Here is a 14,767-nt window from a genome sequence, read left to right as displayed (position 1 = left end):
ACTGTGTCTGTTCTGCTCATAAAGGATGCATTTATGTGAAAAATACAATAAAGTCAGTAAAATTGTGAAAAATTATTACAATTTAAAATAATTGTTTTCTTTTTGAATATATTTCAAAATGTAATTTAATCCTGTGATGCAAGGCTGAATTTTCAGCATCATTACTCCAGTCTTCAGTGTCACATGATCTTCAGAAATAATTCTAATATGCTGATTTAATGTTCAAGATACATTCCTTCTTATTATTGATGTTTACAGTTCTGCTGCTTAATATTTTTGTGGAAACTGTAATACATTATTTATTTTTCAGGTTTCTCTGTTAAATATGACATTTACAAACATCATTATTTATAAATGTATTTATATTTTACATTTATTTATATTTTTATGTAAATTATTTATATTAAATATTATTTTTATTATTTCATTAATATTAATTATTTATTATTATTTATAGAATTTGCATGCATTTTATGTAAAAATACTACATTAATACAGTATGTATTTCCAAACTGTGTGGGATAAGTTAAATGCCAGCGTTTAATATGTAAGGTTTTTTTTTTTTTTTTTTTTTCAAATATGAGCAATAAAAACAGAGAAACCTGCATTTGCAAACATTATTTTAAATCCCACAGCTTCCTAAATTCTCCCACCTACAACATCAACACATAAAAACACGGTCTCATTATCTGAAAGAGTGATTCAACACCTCCATCACTGCAGCAGAGATGCCACTTATTTTGGGTCCCTTTGCTTCCTATGTTTCGTGTGGAAATATTGATCGTGTGGCATTGATTTAACAGATGACTTTGGTTTAACAGTTAATTACTCCAGCTGTACAGAGGATAGCATTCAGCTCGACACCAGCTGAGGGAGACGGAAAACACACACAGGTTTGGCTGCATACTCTTTCATAAGCCAGAAAAATATACAAGGTACCAATCCTGAGAACCTAAGAAGATAAACAGATGTAAGATTTCAAATAACGTGCTTGTAAAAGCTCTGTGTGCTGCAGGTGAAGTAATTTAAGGCAAGAGTCGTAATCCCCTGGCTTTTTCTAATATAAAACCAAACATGTTCACAGGCTTTGAGTATGAAATGTTCCAAAAAGACACTAAAGCAAGAAAAGACATAAAAGACATGCTTTCAGGAGATTAATTTTTGATTTATTTTTGACTTATTTTTGAAAATTGCAAATTTATATTGACTGCAAATCACCGCTTAGGAAGACAAATTAAGCTTGTTTGATTAAAATCTTTCAGTGTTCTAGCATGAATACATTTCTATTATGAATGAAATAATCATTGCCTGTGCAGTCAAGGGCACACCATGCTCCATTTATAAAAATAAAAAATAAAGAAATCTCAATTTTTGCCACAATGCAGAAGGAAAGCATTTTATGTCTGACTAAGCAGAGAATTTGAGCTGACAAACTCCTGCAGGTCATGAAATGGCACACAGAATACTTTATGTGCCCTACTGCAGGGTGCAAAACTCTACTGGCTTGTTATATTGTACAATGAATCTGTATTTCTGTAGTCCACAACAAATAGGTCACAAGGGCATATTTATACAGCTATGTTGCTACTGTGCTGGTTTATATGATTTAAAGGAACTGGTTATTGACATTAGTCCACAAAAATCTTATCTTAAAAATCTTAAAATATAAACTAAAGTAAAATAAAACAAATGAAATAAAATAAAAATATCTGGTGCCAGATAAGTGGTTTAAATAAAATAAAATAAAATAAAATAAAATAAAATAAAATAAAATAAAATAAAATAAAATAAAATAAAATAAAATAAAATAAAAGTCAATGTGATCTGGATAAGTGGTTTGGAGCATGAAAAAAAAAAATATATATATATAAAATAAAACCATCAATAAAAAACAATTAAAATTAACCATAAAATAAAAATAAAATACATTAAAATAAACAATCTGTCCACTGTGACCCTTTAGAGTATAAGCAGTTTGCAGGATGGATGGATAGATGGTAAAGAAATAATAATAAAAATAGTGCTTAATAACAGCCTAAACGTACTGCTGAATATCCGTTTTTGTGTTCCACAGAAGAAAGAAAACCATGACATGAAGGTAAATGATGACAGACTTTTCATTTTTGGGTGAGCCACCCCTGCAACGGCGGACAAACTGCGATGGATGTTCATTACAAAGGGATTACAAGCGAGCGAGCATGTAAATCCTAGTGTTATGCAAAGGGACTCAGACTTAAAAAGAGATTTGTTTCTCTTTTATTCGTCCTCTTCATTTACTGAATGAAATCCTCAAAAGGAAAACGAGGAGTCTGTTTTGAATCGTGTGAAATGCAGATGTCCTCTGCTGAACCGCCACGGAGGACTCGACTCTGTATCTTCCAGAAAACACACATGCGCTCAAGGCCACAGAGAGAGTCTGCGATTCAGCGGACGCACGTGGAAGCCGTTCAACTGGCTGACTGAACCAGAATGCCTCTTTCACACCAGCCATCTTTGAGTTTACCACTGACATCCATTATAGCTACACTCTAGGAGAAGCAAAATGATATGCGCCTCCAGAAAATGTCTGAGAAACGAGCTGTTTGCTGTAGCTCCAGGTCAAAGCAGCACAGGATCCAACTCGCCAAGACTTAATCAAACCGAACACCAGCATTGGGGAAGATCCAGAAAACACTGGTCGCAGTCTGCAGATTAGACTGTTTCTACAGACGGTCCAATCACCTTCCCAAATGAAATTTTAGGACATGCTTGAGATAGCAGGTGCAAATTCAGACAAACGAACACCTACTGTTCCAGAAGTGAATGGAAATTCAGCTTGATTGAGCGTATTCAGAGTACAACTTCTTGAAGTCACTGATAAATTGGCAAATCCACCCGAAAACTTCTTGGGAGTCTTGATCCACAGGCTCTCCGAATTTTATCTGTGGAAGAAAAAGAAACCAAATGAATGTAGTGATATTGTTTATTCACACAGTACAGTAAAAACTATTTCATCTTGTAATTGTTAATGTCTAATTGAAAGTCAAAATATTTTTTTTCTGTATATTGTGTAGTATTATTTTATATATTATAAAATATATGAATCCAAATACTTAATAAATTGAAAAAAAAAAAAAACTTTTAAAATGCTTTTTATTATTAATAATAATCCTGCATTTCTAGTATGAACCCTGCTATTGTCAAGTTTATTCCTTTATCACTTAATAATACAATAAAAATGGCTTCATATTGTAATTGTTCATGTTCAGTTGAAAGTCAAAATATAAATATTTTTCTATATATTGTGTAAATATAAAAATGTAAATATTTTTCTATAAATTGTGTAAATATGTATAATTGTTTAAAATAACTGAAGAAAGTCAAAATATAAATATTTTTCTATATATTGTTATCATATTTATATATAATTATATAATATACATATATAATAGATATATATAGATATATATATTATATATATATATATGTGTGTGTGTGTGTGTGTGTGTGTGTGTGTGTGTGTGTGTGTGTGTGTGTGTTTGTGCGTGTGTGTGTGTGTGTACGTATAGTTTATAAAACTCATTTGCTGTCTACTAACTGCAATCAGTATCTAAAAATTAACATAACTTTCCACCTAAAAAAAAAACAAAAAACCCGGCAGCAAACAAACATTATAAAACAAAACAAAAATAAATGAAGTATTAATAAAATCCTGTATTTATAAAATGTTGCCGTTGTAGTTACTTTGCAAATATTGGTCAAATTATTGCTTCTAAACATAGTTCAGAACAGCATGAAGGTGAGTAAATGATGGCACAACTGAAGTTTTACAACAACTAACGCTGTGATCCACAGACCAATCAATCACCTTCTCACCTGCAGACTCCAGAAATGCCAGTTTTATAACCTTAATGCAGATAAACTAAGAGAAATAGACAGTATAATGGCCAAAACAATCACTCTCAGTTTCTCTCTTCATACGGGCTCTATTCTCTCCATTATTTCTGGCTCAGCAGCCCCAAGTTGCTGTTTTCTGTATTTTTGCCCCAGGCTGAAAGTTTGGGCTGTAATTGTGAAACAAAAGTGATTCCCATCCCTGGCAGGAGACTCACTCCTCATCCTGTCAAGCTCACAATAGGCTGAATGTTCACAATGAACCGCTCACAGTGTTTATGCAAAGCAAAGCAAAGCAAAGGAAATCAAAGCAAATAAGCAAAGGAAAGCAAAAGGCAAAGGAGAAAGGAAAGGAAGGAAAGGAAAGGAAAGGAAAAGGAAAGGAAAGGAAAGGAAGGAAAGGAAAAGCAAAGGAAAATGAAAAGGAAAGGAAAGGAAAGGAAAAGGAAAGGAAAAGAAAGTCAAAGGACAATTAGAACAAGAAAGGAAATGGAAATGAACCCAAGGTAAAGGAAAGGTGAAGAACGGTGAAGGAAAGGAAAGGAAAGGAAAGGAAAGGAAAGGTGACCCATACTCGGAATTAGTTGTGTTGTTATAACACACACACACACCTGGAGCAGTTGCCCCCAACAGCCCCCAACATGTAGGACAAAAATAAGTTTTTCCTAAGAATTTATTCTTTGTTATAAAGAAAGTTGAGTATTTTTGGCTCCTGATTCTGTCCAGCTGGACCTTTATAGCAAAAAGCAGTTACACTGTTTTGTATTCTCTCAGAAAAAAAAAAATATTAGAAACATAGCACATACAGTGCTGTTCAGACGTTTGAGGTCTTAAGCTCATCAAGGCTGCATTTATATGATCTAAAAAAACACAGTAATTACAGTAATATTGTGAAATATTTTTTAAACCTCTTCGTAATATAAATTAACATGTATGATCAAAGCTGAAATGTGAATACTCCAGTCTTCAGTACAATGATCTTAAATCATAATACGATGATTTGTTGCTTAAGAAACATTTCTGATTATTTATCAAAATGTAGTTGTGCAATTACAGTAATATTGTGAAATATTTTTACAATTTAAAATAAACTCTTCTATTTCATATTTGTATGAAAACCATGATCAATGTTACTTTTTTTTTTTTTTTTATTAATTCTGAAATATTATAAATGTCTTTGTCACTTTTGATTAAGTTAATGCATCCTTGCTGAATAAGGAAATATAAAAATGTATTTAAAAATAAAATGACCACAAACTTTTAAAAATAAGTGTATATCATAATGTAATGTAACATGAAAAATATGATCAATTTCTGTCCGAGGTGTCAAAATGTATTGGTTAACTTGGGTTAAATTTACCCAGAAGGCCAAAGCAAAGCAAAATTTATTAATAGAACTGCATTGAATTTTTCTAGATATTGTTTCTATATGTTGTGTATTATTTATTTATTTATTTTATATTATATATATATATATATTGTATAGTTTATATATATATACCTATTATATATATATATATATATATATATATATATATATATATATATATATATATATATATATAATATATATATATATATATAAATATTCAATAAACTGAAAACAAAAAATATTTTGTATTTAAAATATTTTTATTGTATGTATTTTCATTTTTTTATTTTCATTTTTTTCCCCTCAACTTTACAATTTAGCCATATTAAAAAATAACAAATATAATAAATAAATGAATAAATAGTGGTCTACTAACTCTATATATATCATAGAGAACTGATATCACAAGTCAATCTCAATCCAGCATCATGTCCCTCACAGTGAGAAAAAAAAAAAAAAAAAAACAAACAAACAAAAAAAAAACCCTCTGTAACCTTGATGAATGGGTGGCCTGAAATATATTCCCCTCTTCTACCTCAGTCCACCTGGCAAGCAGAGAAAGGCCAATCTCCAGATAGCCAGAGATCCCGGCCCATCGGTCTCCCAAAGCAACACAACAGAAGATATTGAAATAATAACTCAGAGATTACCAATATGTCAGTGTAGAGCTTCCTCATCTCCTCACACCTCTTCATCAGCTGTCTGAGATCGGCCTCATGCTTCTCGATGGCCGCCTAGAGCCGGAGATAAAGGAAGAGCAGGTGTTACGGCTGCACTTTCTCCTCCTTTCCATTTCTGGAGAGGTAGCACTGGAATTCTTAGCGCTATCAGCCTCAAAGGCTTTTGATAACCGGTATTTCTTTTCAACCAGACCACATCTGAAAGGCTTTTATACAGTGAAAAGGTGTATCAAACAAGCAGCTCTCAAGGGTCTGTGCTTTATATGATCTAGATTAACTTCCTTTCTCTGTGGAGCTGTTCAAGAATAATGCAGCATATAGGATTTTTTAAAGAACAACCTGGCCTGTCTTTTTTTTAGTATAATGAAAATGAGTAAGGACAGGGGCTGTCAAGCTCCGAAATGAGTAAAAAGCAGCATAAAAGCATCATAAAGTGTCATGTGACTTGCGTGCTGTTCTTCTAAAGTCATATGATAGCTTTGTGTGAGGATCATTATTCACTGAGAGAAGTAGCTTTGTCTAATTTGAATAATTTTTTTGAATATTTGGATCCAGTTGTCAATCTGATTGATTCTTGAGTTCAACCCACTGAATCAATGATCTGGTCAGTTATTAACAGCTCACTTGATGAGAAGATGACTAATGACCTAACTTTTAAAGATGTAGAATATATCACACAATCATTTTCTTTTTTATGTTTTCATGATACTTTTTATGGTGTATCATGTAAAGGAGAAAAGCTTCAGTTCCCCTTCATTGTTATTAACTAATAACAATGACTGAAAATGTTCAACAAAAAAAAAAAATAATAAAATAAATTCAAGTAACCTCATTATGTGATATAATAAAGCAAAGATAATCGGGTATGTTTGTAACTTACCTTTAAGTCTTTGAAGAATTTGGGGTGCCGACTGACTTCGTTTTTACTTTTACTGTATGTTTTCCTGTACTGGACAATCTTCTGAAATTCATTCTTCACTACTAAATGGTGACAAAGGGGAAAAATCTGTGATTAAGGACATTTATAATAGAACCCCTACACTCTATGAACTCAATTGCAATGCCTTTATGCATTACTGCACAAGCAAGCAGCAACAGGTTTGAATGTAATGCTCAGCTGATTAAAAAGTTATGAACTGTATGAAATGTTTGACCATGCTTGACTGAAGCAGTGAAACTGATATACTGTAATCAACTGTGTTCAGTCAAGCAACCATTTTTGAAACACTGATGACTACAAATAAGTTTGGTGCAGCAGCATCACAAAACACATCAGATGAGAGCATCCACGTACCGTCCACCTCTGCTGTCAGACCTTTAACTGAAGCTGCGGGAAAACCACAGAAACACACAATCAGAAGGCATTCAATCAAATCAGCCCCAAAAACATTTATCACATCTTCCCTTTCAATTAAATTTTGATTAGTGTACCTCCAGGAACAGTCTCGAATTCTGCAAGCTCCAGGAAAAATGTGGCCAAACGTGGTTCTTGCAACATGATCTGCTCCACAAGGGCATGCAGCAAGGTGAACTTCCGATTGTTCCCGCGCAGCTGAGAAAGCGGAAAAGGAGGGAAAAATAATGAATGCATTTGTGGAATTTTCTCCATGCACCTGCGCTTGAGAAAAGATGATACATGTGCTCTGTTCCAAAACCTATGTAGATAGCATTTTAAGGCTTTGGAGACACTTACAGGGATTCAGCCAAAATGCTGTGTCAATCCCAGAATGACAAAATTACAATAAAAAAAAAAAAATGTATAAAATATATAAAGAGTTTGGTTCCAAAACGCAATAAATCCATTTTGTTTATCAAAAAAGTTGCAAGATGAAAACCACTATTTTCTGTTTCAAACTTTTACATAGCATCTTTAGGTAATAATAACATTAAAAATTAAAATCCAGGTTTTGATTTTCAAAGATTTATTATAAAAAAAAAAAAATTTTTTTCTAAAATGCAATAAATCCATGATACTTTTTTTTTTCTCAAAATGCAATAAAGCCACTGAATCAATATGAAAGTAATTTTTCATATTGAAACTGATGAAAATGTACAACATAGTAAGTTGATCCACAAAAAATACAGCCTCTAAACTTGGTCAATACTAATTATATTATATCATAATCAATACTTATACACAGGCACTGGACTAAAAATACATCCATCAGTCATCGCTTCCAACATGTATTCAATGGGCCATCTTGTTTGCTATGAATTAATTCCAGCAATAATTAAAATTTCATCATGAACAAGAACATGAACATGAACAATGACATTTCCCTTACATTCACCTTCCAAAAGTGCATTCATCTTTGCCATGTTACATTCATTTAGTTGACAAGTGCCATGTGCTGTATTAACAAAAACATAAATGGCAATAATAAAAACACTAACACTGACAAGCTACGCAATATTGCGTTCATAATCGAACGTGATACATCTAATGGACTCGATATAGCACAGCTTGTCAGTGATCTACGGCTCTGTGTATTAAATGTCGCTCCATCTAAAAGCATGTGATGGAGATATACCGGTAAAATTAATCACAGAACCGGCTTTACTGACGAGATGCGGATGACAGTCACATGCGATTTATCGTGCAGCCCTTTTTTGTTGATCACAAAGTACAAAGTAGAGAAGTAAAACTAAGATGCGGAGTGTATTCAAAGTGCCGCCATTACTGTCTAGAGTGCGTGGAATGGTGTGCGGTGATTGGTTGTTACTGCTTATAGTGCATGGAAAGGTGCGCTGTGATTGGTTGAGCGGATATATCGCATTCTGCAAAAAAGGGAGACTAGCGCGGTTTGGAAAAAAGGGAGAAAACATGACCTAATTACATCTGAGAATATCGCATTTTGCGTAAACTCAATTTTTAAAAAAAAAAAATGGTGTTTATCGCGTTTTGGAACCAAACTCTTCATATAATTTTATATATATATATATATATATAAGATGGCATAATATTATAATTAAGATGGCAGTTAAATATTCCATTCAATACCGAAAAAAATATTGAAATAAATAAATAAAACAATTGCACATGATAATAAAATTTTGGTTCAAAAATATTCTATTTAATAAATAAATAAGACTATAAAATAACTGGTTGATAAAAATATGAAATAAATACATACATATTAATTAATGAATTCAATTAATTAATGATGGCACAAAAATAAAATGATGGATAAAAATAATTTGGTGTAATATAAAAGATTATTTTATAAGTGAAACTAAACTAAAACTAATCCAAAAAATAAAAAAAAATTGGCTACTTTTACACACACACACACACATATATATATATATTAGGGATGCACCGATATGAAAATTTTGGCCAATACCAATACTGAATTCATAATTTATTCCAAATTTTTAGATAATTTTTGAGAGCCTGATTACAAAAAAATTCTCACCATTAAAACCGCTTAAACACTTCAACATAAATCAAACATAAGCAGCCTTATATATATCAGCTAGTTGACATGGTAACATTTTCCATTTTTATTTAGTTTAACGTGATGAGAATAACTAAAACTGCAATAAATTGTATAAAAACTATACAAACATATAAAAAAAATTACTAAAACATACACACACAAAAAAAATGTAACTAAAATTTAAATGAAGATATAAAAATAAAAACTAATATATTACTAAAACCTATAATGGTATCCCAATTATATTAAAATAAGACTCAGATATACTATCAACAAATTCTAATAGAATCAATTGTCTGTCAAGTGCAAAAAGATATTTGAGTGACGTGTCAGTTAACAATGTTGAATGTTCCAATTTGATCAATTATAGGTTCAACAGCAGTCAGAACACTTCCTTAGAAGGCAGCTGTCTATGTAGGCAGTGCTTGGTAACAATTAGAAGGAGGTTTGGGAACGATTGGTCTTATATCCCCAATCAAATATCCCATCTGACCGGAGGTAAACAAATATTTATCTTGGGTGTGCGTTTGTGAGAGTTTATGCACGCATCTCTGAATACCAATACCTTGCCCCAGGCCAGAGAAAGAGCGAGGTTTGACAATTCACCACCCACCCACCCACATATTACCATCAACTAAAAATGGAAGAAGATAATGTCCTTGTACCGAAGCGTACCTCTATTGTGCACATGTGAAAAATCAGTTTAACATTTTTCCAGAAGGATCTCCTTGACATCTCGAAGGTTCTGCTCTCTGATTAACCACAATGCAAATCTTGTGGAGCGCCACAGCCTTGATTGAGTGCTTTTAAAGATTTATTACTAGTAAGAATACATGTCTTGAACATAGAATAAATATAGCTGCTAATTCAAAAAGCTTTCCCACTCATCAAGCAGTAACCTGAATTACCCGAGCACTGAAAATTAATGAAGGGATACATGCTTAACACAAACGCTCCCATCTCAATTACATCTTTTTAAAGCAAGAAAATGTAAAACAAGTACTTTTGCCACAAAAACCAGCATGCATGTTTAAGAGCGACTGTTTCAACTGCTCTCCATATGAAGAGGCCTGCAGAGAACAAGAGTGCAGATCTGTCAGGCTCTCTAGATCTATTCTTTATGGTAATGCATGTAGATATGAAACCACTGCGACAATTTCAGCTGCCGCAAATTTAAAACTCACAGGCTAAATGCTGATCTTCAGATGGGTGGAAAAAAGGGCTATTCTGTGTGCTGTTTATTATTTCAACCCCAAACCCATTCTACAAAACTAAAAGATGACCAGGAGGAATCAAATACACAATTTTGTTTTCAAAGCAAAGTCTTAGTTCACACAGGACCACTCACATTTTGCGACTCAGACCTAAATTTGCGTTTTCAAAAAAAGTCTAAATACATGAATCCAGTACTAAATGGATTTTTTAATATTTGGTGGCTTATCTTATTACAACTTATTAAATAAATAAATACATACACACACATAAATAGAAACATTGGTATTCAAAAGTTTGAGGTCAGTAAGATTTTTAAACATTTTTTATTTTTTATTTCCTTTATTCAGCAAGGATGCATTAAATTGATCAAAAGATCCTAGAAAAAATGCATCAAGTTTCCAGAAGAATATGAAGCAGTGATAATAATCAGAAATGTTTTTTGTGCAGCAAATCAGCATATTCATGAAGGATCATGTGACAGTAAGTAATGTATAAATAATGATGCTGAAATTTCAGATTTAATCGCAAGAATAAATTACATTTTACAATATATTCACACAAAACATAGTTATTTTAGTTTCTAAAAATATTTGACAATATTACAAATTTTACTGCATTTTTGATCAAATAAATGCAGCCTTGGTGAGCAGAAGAAAAAAAATCCTCTCCGAATTTTTAAATGGAAATGCGTGAAATATTGATTTATTTTTCTTTTTTTTATGTGATGAGAAAAAGCACTGGGATATACAAAACAGTTATTTATACAGTTCAGCAGTCATTATACAGTACAAACATAAAATGCCACAATTCACCGATCTGAATCAAGTATTCCAGAAAACCATGTTATAAATTGTTTAAAATTCATATTAATCTCAAATGTTGTGACATTTGCTTTAAACAGTGAGAACAAGTTCAAATGTTAATATATGTTTAAGACCAAACATGCAAAGTTCTTCAAATTTCATACATATAACGTCACACTTTATTTTAGGGTCCAATTCCTGTTTTTAACTAACTATGAACTATGACTTTTGCCTCAGTAAACTCCTCATTTGCTGCTTATTAATAATTAGTGAGTAGTTGTTAAGTTTAGATATGGGGTAGGGTTAAGGGATCTAAAATATGGTCTTTCAGAACAAGGCATTAATATGTACTTTACAAGTAATAATAAACAGCCAAAATTCTAGTTAATAATGAGAATTGGTCCTTAAAATAAAGTGTTACCAAAATATGACATACAAAATGATGAAATAGATTTTTTTGATGAACATGCCAGGACAGTGTGTCTCATTAATCATCAGAGGTTTACTTCATCACTCTAAAATAAGCATGTGGTTATTTTCTTTGTTGTGTTTCTATGGAGGAAGCACAGGGGTTATTAGCAAAGGAGGAAGTCGTTCCGCTTATTGTGTAAGTGCCCTTAAATCTTGCCACTGAGGAACTGGGTTTCAAGCACCCTGGCTGCAAAAATCGATACAAATTACCGGCATGTCACTAATGAATCCGTGAGCTCTGAAAAAAGCCATGCCGTGTGGCTAATGAACTGGGCTGCTGCGGCAAGAGTTTGCACAAATGAACAAGAAAGAGAAACTCACAGGTATCGCTGTGTGGCACGTCTGATGTGTGTAGTGGACGCAGTCGTATAAACATGACTAAACCATAGGGCACGGTGGCAAGTATGTCACGATATGATACATGTCATATACAGTATATGCCATGCAATGCATCATAATAGAGTGCAACAACAGTGCTCCATTCATCCTATTCTCCATTACTAATTTTTAACAATTATGTTTTAAGACAGAATGACTATGATCCTTGCAGTTGTTAAGCAACGATATATACTTCTTTCAACTTACAGAAACAGCTGGAAATGCAATAAAAAATCTGAGCAGCAACCACCTACTCCTATGAAGCACTGTGAATAATGTAATTGAGTCAGTCTCTCTACAACCTCAAATGATTTATATGTGAATATTTTTGAATGCATTTACAATATATTGTATTTTGTCAAAAAAAAAAAAAAATAATAATAATAATAAAAATCTAAATAATCAATAAAATATTATAAGAAAAGGAGTCACAATATGGGTCACAATTTATCAGTAATACCTGTAAGATTTTATTGTGTTTTTATATGTCTTCAATTATTTGATTAAAAATACAATAAAAACAGTAATATTGTGAAATATTATTACAATTTAAAATAACAGTTTTCTATTTGAATATATTTTGAAAATGTAATTTATTCTTGTGATGTAAAACTGAATTTTCAGCATCATTACTCCAGTCTTCAATGTCAGAAATAATTCTAATATGCTGATTTGCTGCTCAAGAAACTATTACCACATTTTTTTGTGGATTCGTTTATTTTTTCATGATTCAGAGTTCAAAAGAACAGCATTTATTTAAAATAGAAATCTTTTGTAACTAATAAATAAAATAAATAAATAAAAATGCATGTCTGAATTTAAAATCATTTTATAAATAAATAAATAAAACTTTATGAATGTTTTCACTATCACTTTGATCAATTGAATGCATCCTTTCTGAATAATTGTATTAATTTATTTAAGAAAAAACAGGTTTTTAAATGGTAGCGTATGTGAGAGATGGTATTTCAAGAGAAAGTATTGAAATTTTGTTTGTGTGCAAAGCTGTGCATATGACACAACATCACCACAAACAGAGACTGCTACTTGCTGAAAACCTAGATTGTTTTGAAAAATCTCATTCAGTATTATTAGTTCCCCTAATGCTGCTACCAAAGCTGACTGGATAAAACAACCGGAGGAGAAATGAAAGCTGGTGAAAAAATAAAGAGAGAAATAAAACCAGCAGATGTTTGTCCTGTGTGCCAATATGAAGTTTTATTAGCACTGACTCTCCTCGATATCCCTCACAGGTCATTTGCTGGCGTTTGCGGGTCCTACCTTAGTTAAGGATGAGAGGCGAAATCCCTTGGCCCTGTCCTTGCCTGCGTTCTGGTTGAGGTAATTGCCCACGGCCAGAAGGTACTCCAGCACGCTGACAAATGACTCACAAGCCCACAGCTGCTGGCACATGCGGATCTTCTGGATAATCAGCTGCAAGACAAACACAGAGGCCAGAACATGTCATCTCCAACTAATCGAACCGCAAACTTTTCCTGCCTCTCACTTAACAGCCGTTGGCACTTGAGCGCAGCCGGATTTCTCAGCGGTCCTGTTGACACAGACCAAGCTTGTCAAGTGTGTATCAGAGCCAACACAGGAAGTGCTTTTATTTATTATTTGAAGCTGGAAGGAAAGTTTAACCTGAGGACTGCTAGTTGTTGGGTTAAGGGGTTCTTGCTGAAGTAACAAGTACAAGATACAATCAACGACTACCATCCGTCAACAAGCCACTTATGATAAGAGTGCATGACAAGTACACGTGCTAAATCAAAACTCTGGAATTTTTGGACGGAAAGTTCGGTCTGGACTCGATCCATTGAGGAGTAATTATGCTCGGCTCCCAGTAGGCCGAGCCAAAATTGCCAGGGCGGGGCTTTAAATCGATGATGGACACTATCTGCGGTTACGTAAGATAGGATCTTGGAAGGGGTTGGCTCACGATCTCTTTTTCTCTGAACAGATGAACACGCTTCTTCAGCCTTGTCTCTTTCGTGGTCCATTTTTTTAAAGTTAGTCAAGTCGCATTGCAACCGTGTCAAAGTTGAGACAGGGCCCAAATGCGATAAGATTTATTTTCTTATTGTCGAGATCTAATCCACAGAGAACTTGTTCCATGGTGTTTTCTCTCAAAAATGTTATTCGTGCTTTGTAGTAGTACTACTCCCGCGAATTCTTAAATTCTTTTTACAACAGCGGCAAAGATCGTTTACACTCATTACTTTCCTACTTCCTCCAGTTCCAGCGTGCAACTAGTTCTTAAATTCCACTTACTGCAATGTTCTGATTGGTTCGCCTGTCCAACTTGCGTGAGTTTTTTTTTTTTTTACTGGTTTGGTTAAGACACGCCCATAATTCAAGTGCAATGGAGCAGTATCAGACTCACATTCTGCCTAGAATATGAGTATGACGAAGTCAGGCTACGTTCCTGGTGTTCTTGTGCATGTTGTCTTTGTGATCATTTATCAAAATATAATGACTTGCTTGGCCTCTGAAACAATGTTCGGCTGTCAACTTGCGTGAAAAAAATAACAT

General features: G+C 33.1%; 1 protein-coding gene across 1 annotated transcript in view; it reads right to left on the bottom strand.

The window, feature by feature from the left end:
• Positions 1-13,199: 13,199 nt before the first annotated feature.
• The window catches only part of LOC109069097 (formin-like protein 13), a 38,256-nt gene continuing 36,688 nt past the window's right edge, over positions 13,200-14,767 (bottom strand). The window contains exon 12 of the mRNA XM_042751011.1: positions 13,200-13,666. Coding sequence (XP_042606945.1) covers positions 13,487-13,666 — 180 coding nt within the window. The 3' untranslated portion in view covers positions 13,200-13,486. The remainder of the gene's footprint in view (positions 13,667-14,767) is intronic.

This window comes from Cyprinus carpio, chromosome B23 (assembly GCF_018340385.1).
Source record: "Cyprinus carpio isolate SPL01 chromosome B23, ASM1834038v1, whole genome shotgun sequence".
NCBI classification, from domain to species: domain Eukaryota; kingdom Metazoa; phylum Chordata; class Actinopteri; order Cypriniformes; family Cyprinidae; genus Cyprinus; species Cyprinus carpio.
Note: the sequence above shows the minus strand (reverse complement) of the source record. Positions and strands in the feature narration are given on the sequence as shown.